The sequence below is a fragment of the Haliotis asinina genome, chromosome 3 (genome assembly GCF_037392515.1).
Source record: "Haliotis asinina isolate JCU_RB_2024 chromosome 3, JCU_Hal_asi_v2, whole genome shotgun sequence".
NCBI lineage: Eukaryota > Metazoa > Mollusca > Gastropoda > Lepetellida > Haliotidae > Haliotis > Haliotis asinina.
Genome location: NC_090282.1, coordinates 54,300,938 through 54,318,387, shown reverse-complemented (window position 1 = coordinate 54,318,387; position 17,450 = coordinate 54,300,938). Strand labels below are relative to the sequence as shown.

The following is a 17,450-nucleotide window of genomic DNA, read 5'->3' as shown; positions in this document are numbered from 1 at the left end:
TTTCTTTGAGATGTATTTAGTACAAAAGTAGCCTCAGTTTACAAAAGTTTGTTGTATAATTTATTAAATTACATTGATCATGAAGCCATTTGTATAGCATTCTACTGCTGTAGTCTGGCCAGAGTAGGACTGCTACATCGATATAGACAAACTGCAACAAAATGCTTACAATGCAAAATGTACTTCATGATTATCAATTACTGAAGGAGTACAAGGAGAGCGATGTCACTGATAAAAAGTCTTTCCATGCAATGTCATAGAGCAAAAGATTACACAGTCCACGTAGCACTTGAGCTGGCACTGCAGTAATGTTAGCTTGAGTTAGTAATAAGTGAACAAAACTTGGTTGTTTGGTATGAGAAGAGAAACATCAGATGATTCATCAGTACACATGTAAGGTCCTATCTAAATACTATGTAAATACACATACAATGTACAAGTCGTTATCTACCTGCTGGGTCCACATGTGTTGTTAGACCCCACAATCCTGTTATATTATCATTACTTTCCCCAAGAAGAATTACTGAAAACCATTCAGCACACAAGAGGAGTCACTTATTTCCATTAGGGTAAGTATGAAAGTTTATCACAGTCACCAAGACAGAATAATAGAAGTGATGTATGCCATAACTCCTGCTGGTAGCCGACTGACCCCTGACTGGCTGGCTGCATCATATCACAGAATGAAGGCACATGTCATTGGTGTGAGGACGATGGTTCTGAAAGTTCTGATGAGTTCCTGAGACGTTCTTCACAAATACTTGCTGGCACGTTAGTAATCCACTGGAAAAATCCCTGACAAGCAGTTCTTGTCAGTGTCTAGGATGGAGGAGCCTGAAGCTGCAGCAGCAGTTCTTGTCAGTGTCTAGGATGGAGGAGCCTGAAGCTGCAGCAGCAGTTCTTGTCAGTGTCTAGGATGGAGGAGCCTGAAGCTGCAGCAGCAGTTCTTGTCAGTGTCTAGGATGGAGGAGCCTGAAGCTGCAGCAGCAGTTCTTGTCAGTGTCTAGGATGGGGGAGCCTGAAGCTGCAGCAGCAGTTCTTGTCAGTGTCTAGGATGGGGGAGCCTGAAGCTGCAGCAGCAGTTCTTGTCAGTGCCTAGGATGGGGGAGCCTGAAGCTGCAGCAGCAGTTCTTGTCAGTGTCTAGGATGGAGGAGCCTGAAGCTGCAGCAGCAGTTCTTGTCAGTGTCTAGGATGGGGGAGCCTGAAGCTGCAGCAGCAGTTCTTGTCAGTGTCTAGGATGGGGGAGCCTGAAGCTGCAGCAGCAGTTCTTGTCAGTGCCTAGGATGGGGGAGTCTGAAGCTGCAGCAGCAGTTCTTGTCAGTGTCTAGGATGGGGGAGCCTGAAGCTGCAGCAGCAGTTCTTGTCAGTGTCTAGGATGGGGGAGCCTGAAGCTGCAGCAGCAGTTCTTGTCAGTGCCTAGGATGGGGGAGCCTGAAGCTGCAGCAGCAGTTCTTGTCAGTGTCTAGGATGGGGGAGCCTGAAGCTGCAGCAGCAGTTCTTGTCAGTGTCTAGGATGGGGGAGCCTGAAGCTGCAGCAGCAGTTCTTGTCAGTGTCTAGGATGGAGGAGCCTGAAGCTGCAGCAGCAGTTCTTGTCAGTGTCTAGGATGGGGGAGCCTGAAGCTGCAGCAGCAGTTCTTGTCAGTGCCTAGGATGGGGGAGCCTGAAGCTGCAGCAGCAGTTCTTGTCAGTGCCTAGGATGGGGGAGCCTGAAGCTGCAGCAGCAGTTCTTGTCAGTGCCTAGGATGGGGGAGCCTGAAGCTGCAGCAGCAGTTCTTGTCAGTGCCTAGGATGGGGGAGCCTGAAGCTGCGGCAGCAGTTCTGGGAGCCTGAAGCTGCAGCAGCAGTTCTTGTCAGTGCCTAGGATGGGGGAGTCTGAAGCTGCAGCAGCAGTTCTTGTCAGTGTCTAGGATGGGGGAGCCTGAAGCTGCAGCAGCAGTTCTTGTCAGTGTCTAGGATGGGGGAGCCTGAAGCTGCAGCAGCAGTTCTTGTCAGTGTCTAGGATGGGGGAGCCTGAAGCTGCAGCAGCAGTTCTTGTCAGTGCCTAGGATGGGGGAGCCTGAAGCTGCAGCAGCAGTTCCCCTCTCTCATCCACCTTCTGCAGGAAGTGGTTCACCAGAGACAATACAAAGTCCTAGAAAATACAGGAGAAAACATGAATACATATTCTCTATTTCCAACTTCTAAGGACACCATACAACTCCAGAATAGGAAAACTACGAAGGCTTACATCATGTAATAATGTCCCATTGGGCAGAGTCCATTCATGATTTTATTTAGAGTAATCTCTCCCACTTTTCACATCCACATTTTAACAAAAATGTCCACAAGAAGAATGTCACAAATTCTTTCTTTCTCTTAGACACAAAAACATGTTTCATAATGTCATGAGCAATGGTATGGCATAAACATTCCTTTGATACAGTCATTGAACCTAACCTATAATCCTGGCAATATAAATGAAACCATATGGTCTCTTTAGAGTGAAGTTCCATTATTTACCTTGTTGTTGCTGATTTTTTCACATTTCTTCATCCAGCGCTTGTTGTTTTTCTTTTCCACTTCTGACACCAAGTCCTAAAATAAATTCACACCATACTGAATTCTTGCTATATTTTCGCATGTCTAATTTCTGAATTCCATAGGACAATACCCAAGATCCATTCCCCTTACAACACTTCATGTTCAATATGAATGAAATTACATGATTCTCAAAACAAATTAATTACAAATTTCAAATACAACAAACAGTCATTGGAAGATGACATAGCCCCACGGCCCCCATATATTTGAAAGAACAAATCATCTGACAGTTACTTGATGTTTTCATTGATGTTGAAATCATTTCCATGGAATCTAAGAAAAATGACAAATGATAACACTTAAAGATCTGCCTTGTATATCTGCCAAGTTCTATTTAAAGATATGTAGAAGTGTTCCGAAAATGAAGCCCATCCCTCCCTTTTGAGACTAAGTCTGAATCGTTTCCATGGAAGCCCATGAATGATATATCTACCAAGTTTTGCAGAAAAATATTGAACGTTTTTTGAGTTCTGCTCCGGAAATTAGCCCAAGACCAAAACAATTCCATGGAAACCAAGAAAAATAAAAATGCCAAAAATCTGTAGGTAGCAAAAGGCTAAACCTTAGGTTCAGCTTATTATATCTACAATTTTTGGTAAAAAAAGATATTGAATGTCTTTTACATTACATGCCAGGGGGATAAGAATGAGAAAGATCTAATATTTCCACTTTGATGATCTTGATTATTTTCCCAAGAAACAACTAAAAACAAATTTGTAAAGAGCTTGTGACTGACTGGTTCAGCTTCCATATCTCCATCAGCACTCATGATGTCGTCGAGGTCAGACTGGCTGAGATTCAGGATGTTCTTGGCCACATCCTGGGCCTTCTGTAGAGAGAAGTCAACCGGCTGAGTGTTCTTCTCCTGCTGTAAAAGATGCTCCTTTACCTGTACCCTGGTACGCTCTACCCTCAACACCAGCTCCTTGCCAAGAGCCTGCAAGACAAAGCATGACAGTTTAACATACAGCCACCAGGCAGGACATACCACAGCTTATAAACCTCCAGTGATGTCCTCTATTGTGTCTTGGGGAACACTTTTTTTCTGTGAAGATCGCTGTAAGGAATGAGATTCTTTCTCGGTATGAACGGTGTGTTTCTCGCAAGATGGGTAGTGTGGGCATTGTGTGTGCAAGGAGAGACGTTAGCTGCCAGTCTCATCCCATTTGATTTTATCAGTCAATACCAAATATTGAAATTATATCTAAAGTATATCTTGGTCTGTTTATAAGTGTAGGATGTAACATGACCCGTGGGCATTATTGAAAAGTAAGCCTGCTTCCCGAGGAAAATGCCCAAGGGCCAGAGGCCTGTGGGTATTTCCAGTGGGAAAAGGGCTCAATTTCCAATAATGGCCAAAGGTCATGTTATATCCTACACTTGTAAACCTCCAGTGGCATCACTCTTTTGTTATAACAAAGCTGTATTTCTTGTCATATCTTAAAGCCAGATCGATTAGGGGGCATTGTCTCTCTGCCCCTGGATTTTCGGAGGGACAGACTTTGACTTTGAATGATTACTTGTTTTGAAAATTGATACAACTTTGTCTTGCCATCACTGAATATAACTGAATCATTGTAAAATATGACATTACTGAAACATCCAACAGCAACCAGCAACCCTTCGCTTACTAGCTTGGTTGTTTTATCCAGTAAGCTATGAAGGATTTCTGTGAAGAATGAGATTGTTTCTTGAACCATGTGTTCCTTGCAAGATGGGTAGTATGGGTAGCACACAGGCAGCGAGGGCAGAGCATGTGCAATGAAAGTGCAAGGCACTGTGTTAGCTGCCAGTTTCATCCTAGAAATATTGAAATTATGTGTAAAATATATCTTCAGTTGGTATAAAAGCTGGATAAAGCATGACCCTTGGTCATTACAAAGAAGTCAGGATGTTTTCGAGGAATGTTGCAAGAGCTACTTCAGAACTTACTACAGCTTACAAAACCAGGCAGCACATACTGCAGCTTAACATACAGCCCCCTGGCATGACACACTACAGCCCCCTGGCAGGATACACTACAGTCCTCTGGCAGGACACACTACAGCCCCCTGACAGGACACACTACAGCCCCCTGGCAGGACACACTACAGCCCAAAGGCAGGACACACTACATCTCCCAGGTAGGACACACTACAGCCCAAAGGCAGGACACACTACATCTCCCAGGTAGGACACACTACAGCCCCCTGGCAGGACACACTACAGCCCAAAGGCAGGACACACTACATCTCCCAGGTAGGACACACTACAGCCCAAAGGCAGGACACACTACATCTCCCAGGCAGGACACACTACAGCCCAAAGACAGGACACACTACATCTCCCAGGTAGGACACACTACAGCCCAAAGGCAGGACACACTACAGCCCCCTGGCAGGACACACTACAGCCCAAAGGCAGGACACACTACAGCCCCCAGGTAGGACACACTACAGTCCTCTGGCAGGACACACTACAGTCCCCTGGCAGGACACACTACAGCCCAAAGGCAGGACACACTACAGCCCCCTGGCAGGATACACTACAGTCCTCTGGCAGGACACACTACAGCCCAAAGGCAGGACACACTACAGCCCCCTGGTAGGACACACTACATCTCCCAGGTAGGACACACTACATCTCCCAGGTAGGACACACTACAGTGTAACATACATCCATCAGGCCACACACACTATGTCTTAACATACAGCCACTAGGCCATACATGCCACAGCTTAACATACAGCCACCAGGCCATACATGCCACAGCTTAACATACAGCCACCAGGCCATACATGCCACAGCTTAACACACAGCAGCCAGGTCACACACGCCACAGCTTAACATACAGCCACCAGGCCATACATGCCACAGCTTAACACACAGCAGCCAGGTCACACACGCCACAGCTTAACATACAGCCACCAGGCCATACATGCCACAGCTTAACACACAGCAGCCAGGTCACACACGCCACAGCTTAACATACAGCCACCAGGCCATACATGCCACAGCTTAACACACAGCAGCCAGGTCACACACGCCACAGCTTAACATACAGCCACCAGGCCATACATGCCACAGCCTAACACACAGCAGCCAGGTCACACACGCCACAGCTTAACATACAGCCACTAGGCCATACATGCCACAGCTTAACACACAGCAGCCAGGTCACACACGCCACAGCTTAACATACAGCCACTAGGCCATACATGCCACAGCTTAACACACAGCAGCCAGGTCACACACGCCACAGCTTAACATACAGCCACCAGGCCATACATGCCACAGCTTAACACACAGCAGCCAGGTCACACACGCCACAGCTTAACATACAGCCACCAGGCCATACATGCCACAGCTTAACACACAGCAGCCAGGTCACACGCGCCACAGCTTAACATACAGCCACTAGGCCATACATGCCACAGCTTAACACACAGCAGCCAGGTCACACACGCCACAGCTTAACATACAGCCACTAGGCCATACATGCCACAGCTTAACACACAGCAGCCAGGTCACACACGCCACAGCTTAACATACAGCCACCAGGCCATACATGCCACAGCTTAACACACAGCAGCCAGGTCACACACGCCACAGCTTAACATACAGCCACTAGGCCATACATGCCACAGCTTAACACACAGCAGCCAGGTCACACACGCCACAGCTTAACATACAGCCACCAGGCCATACATGCCACAGCTTAACACACAGCAGCCAGGTCACGCACGCCACAGCTTAACATACAGCCACCAGGCCATACATGCCACAGCTTAACACACAGCCACCAGCCACCATACTACAGCTTACAAGCATCAGGCAGGTCATACTACAGCTTAAAGCCATCAGGCAGGTCATACTACAGCTTAAAACCATCAGGCAGGTCATACTACAGCTTACAGCCACCAGGTAACAGCTAACAGCTGACAAACTGGTACATTATGACTTACCTTGATAAACAGCTGGTACTGCTGTATGCGAGTATGGCAGTTGGTGAGTTGCTCCTGTGCAGAATCTATTGCAGCCTCACTCTGCGTTGCCAGGTCATGCAGCTGCTGCTTGGCTGTCTTCTCCAGCTCGGCCAGGGCCTCTTCCAGCTCACCAGACTTGGCCTTGGCCTCACAGTACAGCTTAGTCTGCACATACACACTAAGTCTATAACCACTGCAGTAGCAGTGCTTGTATTTCAGGAAGGATTATTGCTTGGTTGGGGAATACAGGGGAAAAGTTGGACATACACTTGCTTTTAAGATTGTACTTCTATTTGTTTGAGATTTGTCAAGCAAAGGCCAATATCATCAACTGCTGCTGCTTTCTCTGTACTAATGAGTTATACAAAAATAACCTTGCCTTGGAACATGACTTTCTTGAAGAATTTGATACAAATGAACAGTAGGACATGGTCTTATGGATCCCATAAATCCTTGCAGTAAATATTCTCTTGAAGTAGTCGTAAGATATTAAGCTTTTCTGCTTGAGTCAAAATTTATCAGTCTGATCTACAGAAATCATTGCTTTGGCAGTAGCAAGTGATGGATGCCCTTTAAGTTGGCAGAAAAATGAAGTCAATGTGCCAAATGTCTGTAAATACCAAGGTTGTCATTTTGGGTGATTATCACATGAGAGTTTCTTCCCCCAACCATATGGCCTACCTTCTTCTCCAGTTCCAGCACAGCCTTGCAGTATTTGTCTTCACAATCCTGCTTCTCCTTCACTGCCACACCCATACGCCGCCGGGACGACTCCATCTGGACACAAAAACTAAGATTATCAAAAGATCATCCATCTGGTGGAGTATTACATTTTGATAGTCACTTAGGTTTTAATGATATCATAGACGTCTGAATCAAATATCTGACTCACCTGTGTCTTCATCTTGTCATTGGCTTCAGAAAGGAGGCGGACTTTTGTCTCCATGTCAGTCTTAAACAGAAAACAGATGTCACTGTAAGACAACATGGCATCAATGTAACACCCCATCTATCACCACCATCATCTCGCTGTAAGACAACATGGCATCAATGTAACACTCAGTCTGTCACCACCATCATCTCGCTGTAAGACAACATGGCATCAATATAACACTCAGTCTGTCACCACCATCATCTCGCTGTAACACAACATGGCATCAATATAACACCCCATCTATCACCACCATCATCTCGCTGTAACACAACATGGCATCAATGTAACACCCCATCTATCACCACCATCATCTCGCTGTAACACAACATGGCATCAATGTAACACCCCATCTATCACCACCATCATCTCGCTGTAACACAACATGGCATCAATATAACACTCAGTCTGTCACCACCATCATCTCGCTGTAAGACAACATGGCATCAATGTAACACTCAGTCTGTCACCACCGTCATCTTGCTGTAAGACAACATGGCATCAATGTAACACTCAGTCTATCACCACCATCATCTCGCTGTAACACAACATGGCATCAATGTAACACTCAGTCTGTCACCACCATCATCTCGCTGTAACACAACATGGCATCAATATAACACTCAGTCTGTCACCACCATCATCTTGCTGTAAGACAACATGGCATCAATGTAACACTCAGTCTATCACCACCATCATCTTGCTGTAAGACAACATGGCATCAATGTAACACCCCATCTATCACCACCATCATCTCGCTGTAAGACAACATGGCATCAATGTAACACTCAGTCTGTCACCACCATCATCTCGCTGTAAGACAACATGGCATCAATGTAACACTCAGTCTGTCACCACCGTCATCTTGCTGTAAGACAACATGGCATCAATGTAACACTCAGTCTATCACCACCATCATCTCGCTGTAACACAACATGGCATCAATATAACACTCAGTCTGTCACCACCATCATCTTGCTGTAAGACAACATGGCATCAATGTGACACTCAGTCTATCACCACCGTCATCTTGCTGTAAGACAACATGGCATCAATGTAACACTCAGTCTATCACCACCATCATCTCGCTGTAACACAACATGGCATCAATATAACACTCAGTCTGTCACCACCATCATCTCGCTGTAAGACAACATGGCATCAATGTAACACTCAGTCTATCACCACCATCATCTTGCTGTAACACAACATGGCATCAATGTAACACTCAGTCTATCACCACCATCATCTTGCTGTAAGACAACATGGCATCAATATAACACTCAGTCTATCACCACCATCATCTCGCTGTAAGACAACATGGCATCAATGTAACACCCCATCTATCACCACCATCATCTCGCTGTAAGACAACATGGCATCAATATAACACTCAGTCTATCACCACCATCATCTCGCTGTAAGACAACATGGCATCAATATAACACTCAGTCTGTCACCACCATCATCTCGCTGTAAGACAACATGGCATCAATGTAACACTCAGTCTATCACCACCATCATCTCGCTGTAACACAACATGGCATCAATATAACACTCAGTCTGTCACCACCATCATCTCGCTGTAACACAACATGGCATCAATGTAACACCCCATCTATCACCACCATCATCTCGCTGTAAGACAACATGGCATCAATATAACACTCAGTCTGTCACCACCATCATCTCGCTGTAAGACAACATGGCATCAATGTAACACTCAGTCTGTCACCACCATCATCTCGCTGTAAGACAACATGGCATCAATGTAACACTCAGTCTGTCACCACCGTCATCTTGCTGTAAGACAACATGGCATCAATGTAACACTCAGTCTATCACCACCATCATCTCGCTGTAACACAACATGGCATCAATATAACACTCAGTCTGTCACCACCATCATCTTGCTGTAAGACAACATGGCATCAATGTAACACTCAGTCTATCACCACCATCATCTCGCTGTAAGACAACATGGCATCAATGTAACACTCAGTCTATCACCACCATCATCTCGCTGTAAGACAACATGGCATCAATGTAACACTCAGTCTGTCACCACCATCATCTCGCTGTAAGACAACATGGCATCAATGTAACACTCAGTCTATCACCTATATCATCTCACTGTAAGACAACATGGCATCAATGTGACACTCAGTCTATCACATATATCATCTCGCTGTAAGACAACATGGCATCAATGTAACACTCAGTCTATCACCACCATCATCTCGCTGTAAGACAACATGGCATCAATATAACACTCAGTCTATCACCACCATCATCTTGCTGTAAGACAACATGGCATCAATATAACACTCAGTCTATCACCACCATCATCTCGCTGTAAGACAACATGGCATCAATGTAACACTCAGTCTATCACCACCATCATCTCGCTGTAAGACAACATGGCATCAATGTAACACTCATGGCATGGGCACTCATATAATATACTCTATATTATGTCATCAAAGATAAGAACTGTATGAAAACAATGCAGTGTTATGTTACTACTGGTAAAGATATGAATGGCATCAAAGCCTCATTTGTCTGCAGTATCTTACACTAAATGCTTTGTAAGTGTTGTCTCCCCTAGACAAACACTTACAATTCTGTCTGCATCAGTTTTTGCTTCTTCCTGAACACGTTTGAGTTTGGTGCGTTGACTCTCCACAAGAGCTCGCTTCTGGTTGTTATCTCGCTCCACATGGTTGATCCTGGGGAGAGATATGAAAACTTGTGAGTAGTCAGTCTTAACAAATATAAACCAGGCTAACATAATTTCACTTTCCTTTTCCATCATTCGGATATATCTTGGTCATGGGAGGCCATTTGTACAAATTTGCATCCTTATGATTGGAATTCCCACCTTTCTTGAAGATTCTTTATCTGCTGTTGTAATCCCTCATTCTCAGACTTCAGGTTCCTAATGGTGACTGACTGGCGAGACAGTTCATTTGATGACACCTGAGAAATTATGAACTTCTTTATAGTTACTGAAATCCCTCTTTAAGTCCAATTTTATTATTATTATTCTAATACTAATATTTGTATGGTGCGAGTACTCAGCTCAGCTGCTTGAAAGTGCTTTGTTTTTCCCTCCATCACTGGATGTCTATCTTAAACAGCACATCATATTACCAATCTCCATGGGGACACACAACTATTGCAGCCACTAGGTGCGCCGAGTAAATGGGGGTTTCCCATCCTTAGAGACATTACACGATACAGTGATGCATGCACTTTCCTTCCATGTATTTACAAACAATTTCAGATTGTTGGGAGTACAAAAGTACTAACATCTGTCCTTAATCAAAAAAGTCGTATATGAAATAGATTGGACACTTCTAGTCTATGATATGTCAACATGTGAAAAGTACCTTCAATCTTGTCTCCAGCACCTTCCACTCCTGCTCATTGTGACGTTCATGGAGGGTGTTAATAGTGGAGGTGGAGTCGTCCCCTCTAGCAGACAGTTGTTTCTCCATTTCTTCCTTCTCTCTCTGCATCTTTTCCACCTCACTGGTGAGTCTCTGCAGGCACACACATCACATGACTTATAAAAGCCTACACACATCTACCTATCACTGCATGCACACACATCACATGCCTGATTGTTAGAGAACAACCAACGAGATATGAGTGATTACGGGAAATATGCACGAGTTGAAATAACGTTCACAGTGTCGAGACTTGAGATCTCAAACAGCTGATTCGTATTCATGCATGTATTAACCCTAATGTCTATAGAGGTAACCGTTTCACAACAATTAATGGGATTGATGTTGTTTCTCATAACTTGAAGAACTGCTCATTTATCAAATATTTTTGTGCCCACAAATGACTGGATGCACGACACCATTGTCAGAAAGGGTCTGGATGAGATGCTTTCGGGATCAGAGTAAGCCTAATGGTTTAGAAACAATATGCAAATGATTATTTTTTTTTTGTAAGGTTATTTATTTAAAAAAGACCATTATTTATAACCCTATTTTATTGCAAAATAATGTCTAATAAAAAGAGTTTTAATATTCTGTAGCCTTTATGTTTTCCTTTTTCAATTTTTCTGTGTGTGAGTACAGCACATTCTAATTATCAATGAAACGGAAAAAAGTTGTCAATGAACTTGATTCATGGAAAGTACGTCAGTCAACCAATCATATTTCTTCTCTGCTTATCTGACCAATCAACACTGAGAATCACTAAATTGCACACTGTGCATATATCAAAAAGATATTACATGGGATCTCCTTGCCCGTATAGGTAATAAAGGCTATAGTTCATGCTGCTCATAACTGTCATTAGCCAATACACAGTAGGGGATGTAGTGCCTTGGTAATCAAAGAGCTGTATCCTTGATGGAAGAGGGGAAGGCATCTGACTGACTGCTAAATCATAGGTCAGAAACTGAAATGTGAAATGATATTTATTTCTTGGTTTAAAAGTACTGGTTGACAACACAAACCTGGACAGTCTGCTTTGTGAGTCTGAGTCTCTGATTGGCAGCATTCAGATCTGACTGTGATTGCTGATTGGCCTCTTTCTGCTCACTCAGATTCTTTAGTGCCTGTCCCCGAGAGTCTCTCAGAGCTGTGATCTGGGAAAATAAACCAAAACCCCAAGTACTCACCACAGGTTCTCACACAGACCAAAACAGTTCACAAGAAACTCTCCATAAAGGGGTGACACACACACCTACAATTAGATACACTTTGCCAAACTAATACAAGACATTTATTATGGACGCGCAACTTCTTTATTAGTTACACACAATATTTCTGGGCTAATACTTGCCCCTTCATCAGGTGAATGACAGTGAATAGTTACAGAGGTATATACACTGTCATTCACAGTGTAAATAATGAAGAACTTGCATGTCCATAACAAGTGTCTTGTATTACCCTACCAACTTCTAAAAGCCTCTCAAGCATCTGTCAAAATAAATGAGAGATTTCTATGACAGAACGTGTACTTGTACATCACTAACAAGAGTCATCAGAAGATGACAAATCTCCCCAGCCGTAACAAATTTGGATGAACAAATTATCTGACAGTTCAACCTGATTTTTGGTCCACGTTTCCAATCGTTTCCATGGAAATCATAAAAAATTATACGCCAAAAGTCTGTGAATAGCAAAAGGTACCACTTCAAGATCTGTGTGATATGTCTGCAAAGTCCTGTAGATAGATACCAAACAGTTTTCAAGTTGTGATCCGGAAATGAAGCCAACCCAAAACATGGAAATGAAAAAGACAAAGATCTGTAAATACCAAAGGGCACCACTTTAGGTTCTGCTTGATATATCTGTGTATTTTTTTTCTTAAAGATATTGAATGGTTTTTGAGTCGTGCTTCTTTTTTGAGATGTTTCCATGGAAAACGAAGAAATATAACAATGACAAAAAGATGCAAATACCACTTTAAGTTTTGTTTGATATATCTACCAATTGTTATTGAAAAATATTGAATCATTTTTGAGTGATGCTCTAAAAACAAAATGATTATGGATGGATGGATGAACAAGGCATTGATTATATGCCCCTGCATTACATCCAGAGGGGCTTTAAAGAAATGAACCAGACTGAGGCTTTGGAACAGTAGATCAAGTGAGCTGTCAATGGTGTATGTGTTTGCATCATAATGTTTTTGATGTCTGTGATGCTACTATGGTTGTGAAAGAGTTTGAACCCACTTGCTGCTGGAGATGCCCCACTCTCTGTTTGAGAGATGCTAGTTGTCTCATAGCAGGTGTAACCATTTGGAGGCGGCCTTTCTTGGTTTTCTCTTTAACAGGAGTAGCAAACGGAATGGGGGAAGTTGCAGCCTCTCTGAACAGAACTGTAAAATGCATGGACAAACTGTTAACTATCAGTTTAGGCCATTAATCAGTGATATCTAAACAACTGCTCTGTTCCATCATTGAACATTTTCACATACTGCTGAGTGTTTTGTACCTCTGTCTGAGCTGCTGGTTGTCAAGGACTCCTGACTCTGTGACACAGAGGGTGTCTGTCTTGTGTCTTGCTGGATAACCACTCTAGGTTGTGCTTTCAACTTCCTAGGTTTCCGTAACTGACAACAAAGAAGAGTAAATATATCATAGCTGATATGGCATCTTTCTAGGTTATACTGACTACAGACCCCTCATACTGCTGTACCCAATTTCCCCACACTATGGACAGTCCTCCTTGACCCATTGTCTGATGTCTCTGGTGTGACCTCTGTTACAACTGTACCCACCTTGCCCACACTATGGACAGTCCTCCTTGACCCACTGTCTGATGTCACTGACGTGGCCTCTGTTACTGCTGTACCCACCTTGCCCACACTATGGACAGTCCTCCTTGACCCACTGTCTGATGTCTCTGATGTGACCATATCTCTACGTGAGCGTGTCACAATGGCCCGACCAAGTGTGTCGTTCTCTGTCAGGGTGTCTTCCTCACTACACAACACATACATAGTATAGCTAGACAACGTATAAGTTATATGAATGTATTCAAACTAATATCACGAGAAGAAAGGTTACGATGAAAGTACCTACAAATCAGTCCACAAAAATGCCTTAGCTTATGTACAGTCGAAACCCTGTTTACTCAGACCCCACATATCCGGAAACTCCACTTTTGGACGATTTTTATGTGAAACGAAACTTATGTTCATTAATTGTACTCGCTTAACCTGACGCCGAGCTTCCGGACCCAGATAGCGAATTTTCCTACCATTCCCATAGATTTCCACTGAAAAATGACCCAGTTATCAGGACGGAGAGATCTGTGCAACATGCATGTGTATGTGTCACATCAATATCGTTTACCGTTTGACTATGTGATTTCATTCTCAATCTGTCGGAAGGCATTTGATGTGAATTGATTAATCAGCCATCAAAACACTAGCGACACATGTCACTTGGGTTGTTCATTAGGATTTGGCGGGTGTGAGAATATCTTATCAGTAAGGAAAACACATGTTGAGTAGAATTAAGGAAAACTACAATGTAATTGTACTGTATATAACACTTATAAAATGACCCCTACTATCTGTCGCGATGCAAGTTAAAAATAGCCTGCCACATGATCTAAGTCATGTGATCCCATCTGGAAGTTTACTTTCTGCAGACAGCATAAGCTATGTTTTTAGGGCATATGTTCTTAGGGCATTTATATTAGCAAAAAAGAATATACAATTGGCAAAATAGAGAATTTTGGTCATTGATTTATGTTTTTCATGTAACATCCCGCTTGAAGCTCCACATACGACATGATTACGTCCAAGGTAACCTGACAACTTGTAACCTGCATTCTGCCTTCCATGTATTATCAGTACACTCATATGTTATGATGATTCACTGTTATTCTATTGACTGTTGATTTATTGATATATATCCATGAAACTTTTTTGCTTTCACTTAATTTTCAGATTTTGCTTGTTTAATCTAGTTAACTGGACGTCTCGCTATCAGGTCGATTTTCAAGTGAAACCAAAATGTCCAGATAAACGGGGTTTGTCTGTACATCTGTATTTCTGTAAATTCATTTAGTTGGTGAATATCAAATATCAATACATTTTTCAAACAAAATTGATATGTTATAATTAACCCAACTCTCCTGCGATATTTCTTATCTCCCTTTCTCTTTTAAAGGTTACAGACTTGAATCCTTTTGTTCCCAGGAAGAGTCAAAATTCACTCATGTACTGGGAGCCCCACATTCCTGCCAGAAGCTGACCCACTTGAAGGAAAAGGGAGATAATCAACAGAGCATGAGTCAAGATAAGGAAAAATCATGCTTTGTTTGTTATGATAGATTCATGTGTTCATGTTTCTGTTTTTTAAGATGCCATGAGAACTCTGTACTGTATCAAACACTGGAATGATAAATGGACCAAGAGAGTTGTTGTAAAAACTGGAAAAGACTGGAAATAGAAAAAGAAATAAAACTGTTGCTTACGTGGTAAGATTGTCTGATATTTCCTCCCATCCCTCCTCATTGAAGTCAGAGAACAAGGCCTTCATCTTCTCAATACTCTTGTTCAAACTTACTTGATACTGGAAAGGATATGAACATTTCTTGAAGAGCAGAAACATACCAGCATAAACTTTGCTTCATGTAGATAGCACTGATGAGGCGGATGTAACTGGTATAGATATTTATTTTAGCATTCTTCAGTGTTTCTTATTCTGTCTGCATAATTAGAGGTTGGGAGCATTAAATGTTGGTAATGAGTCTATCAAACCATACAACTGCCTAATCAACTGACAAACAAAGATGATCTTAAAAGTCACATGCAACCAAAAAATCAAACATAATTAAAACACAATTATCACCTATTCATGACATATAATATACATTGTTGCTTGTTAAAAAACAAATAAACAAAATTATAAGCGTACAATTACGATGCAAAAGTGCAATATTTTGTACTTGAGCTTACTTCCCTCGAAACGAAGCCCTTGGGAGACTGAACCCAGTCATAGCGGGTGGATGTGCACTCAAGTGTAATGACGGCTTCCAATTGGCTGGTTCATTTGCTGATACGCTGAGGGCTCATTTTGTGTACAGAAAGATGATCTGTTTGATGTGCATTTTAGAAGTATGTCGAGTCACAAGAAAGTAAGATTCTTTATGGACAACAACTTCTTTTATTGTACTTGATGCGTCATTTCAGTATGGATTCATATACTGTTGTCAAACAAAATAATATACACTGGGAGAAGTTGTTATCCATAAAGAACGTATATAGAGATGTTGGGTTTTATAAATACATCTTCTCTGAATTTGTGTTCAATCCAATTAAAACTCTACTGCGTGGCTGGAAACTGTCATTTGTCCAAGTACAAAGCAGGACTTGAAACTGAAAACAGTTTGCACCAGTTTCCGTCAGGCTACACACGTTTATGGCGTGTAGCATGATATGTGGTCAATGACTGAAGCTGTGTACTGCATATTGTCTTTAGCAGACAGACATATCAGTGTCAGTAAACCAGACATAGAGCTTTCTCTGTGACAGAGGCTGCTTACCACAATCAACAATTGTTTTTTATGTAACGAGTAGATCATTTACTTGTTTGTGTACACAACTAAGATTAGACTACAGCTAACGACCTCATACTCCGGGCATGCATACTGTTTCAAGCTCCGTGAACCTATTCACTGCACGTGTTATGGGCGCAGCGCAGCACAGCTGTTGAAACCTATTTTTGATTGAATCGAACGCAAATTCAGAGAACATGTATCTACAAAACCCAACATCTCTATATACATTCTTTACTTCTTCTAGTGCATATGATTTTGTTTGACAACAATATATGAATTCATACTGAAACGACGCATCAAGTACAATAAAAGAAGTTGTTATCCATAAAGAATCTTACTTTCTTGTGACTCGCCATACTTCTAAAATGCTCATCAAACAGATAATTTTTCTGTACACACAATGAACCCTCAGCATATCAGCAAATGAACCGACCAATCGGAAGCCATCATTACACTTGAGTGCATCCCCACCTGCTATGACTGGGTTCAGTCTCACGAAGGCTTGTTTCAAGGGAAGTAAGCCCAAGTACAAAATATTGCGATTGTATGCTTATAATTTTGTTTATTTATTTTTTACAAGCAGCAATGTATATTATATGTCGTGAATAACTGATAATTGTATTTTAATTATGTTTGATTTTTTGGTTGCATGTGACCTTTAAGCAAACTTAAAGTGAAAAGCTTCCTCTAAACCTCATCCATAAGGCAAAAGTGGTTAACTACTGGGAGGCTAATATATCTCTTTCTTATTATGCCTTCTAGTGCCAGGTATTCATGGACTATTCCATGTCTTAATGTATAGCCGTACTACTTGTTTTACAAAAGTAAACATTTTATTCAGATACCACACTTTTGTATACAGGTCTATTATACATTTGAATAACATCGGATTTGTCAGCAATAATTACATTAATTACAAAATAAGT

At 42.3% G+C, this 17,450-nt stretch overlaps 1 protein-coding gene across 2 annotated transcripts in view; it reads right to left on the bottom strand.

Moving 5' to 3' along the window:
* Nucleotides 1-17,450, bottom strand: part of LOC137278169 (centlein-like) — a 115,887-nt gene continuing 98,437 nt past the window's right edge. For both annotated transcript variants that reach the window (XM_067810352.1, XM_067810351.1), the window contains exons 24-37: nt 15,439-15,536; nt 13,808-13,934; nt 13,444-13,561; nt 13,182-13,327; nt 11,955-12,086; nt 10,870-11,022; nt 10,359-10,456; nt 10,098-10,206; nt 7,439-7,498; nt 7,228-7,323; nt 6,526-6,711; nt 3,319-3,519; nt 2,502-2,576; nt 1-2,133 (exon numbers count right to left, since the gene is read on the bottom strand). In XM_067810352.1, coding sequence (XP_067666453.1) covers nt 2,044-2,133; nt 2,502-2,576; nt 3,319-3,519; nt 6,526-6,711; nt 7,228-7,323; nt 7,439-7,498; nt 10,098-10,206; nt 10,359-10,456; nt 10,870-11,022; nt 11,955-12,086; nt 13,182-13,327; nt 13,444-13,561; nt 13,808-13,934; nt 15,439-15,536 — 1,689 coding nt within the window. In that variant the 3' untranslated portion in view covers nt 1-2,043. The remainder of the gene's footprint in view (nt 2,134-2,501; nt 2,577-3,318; nt 3,520-6,525; nt 6,712-7,227; nt 7,324-7,438; nt 7,499-10,097; nt 10,207-10,358; nt 10,457-10,869; nt 11,023-11,954; nt 12,087-13,181; nt 13,328-13,443; nt 13,562-13,807; nt 13,935-15,438; nt 15,537-17,450) is intronic.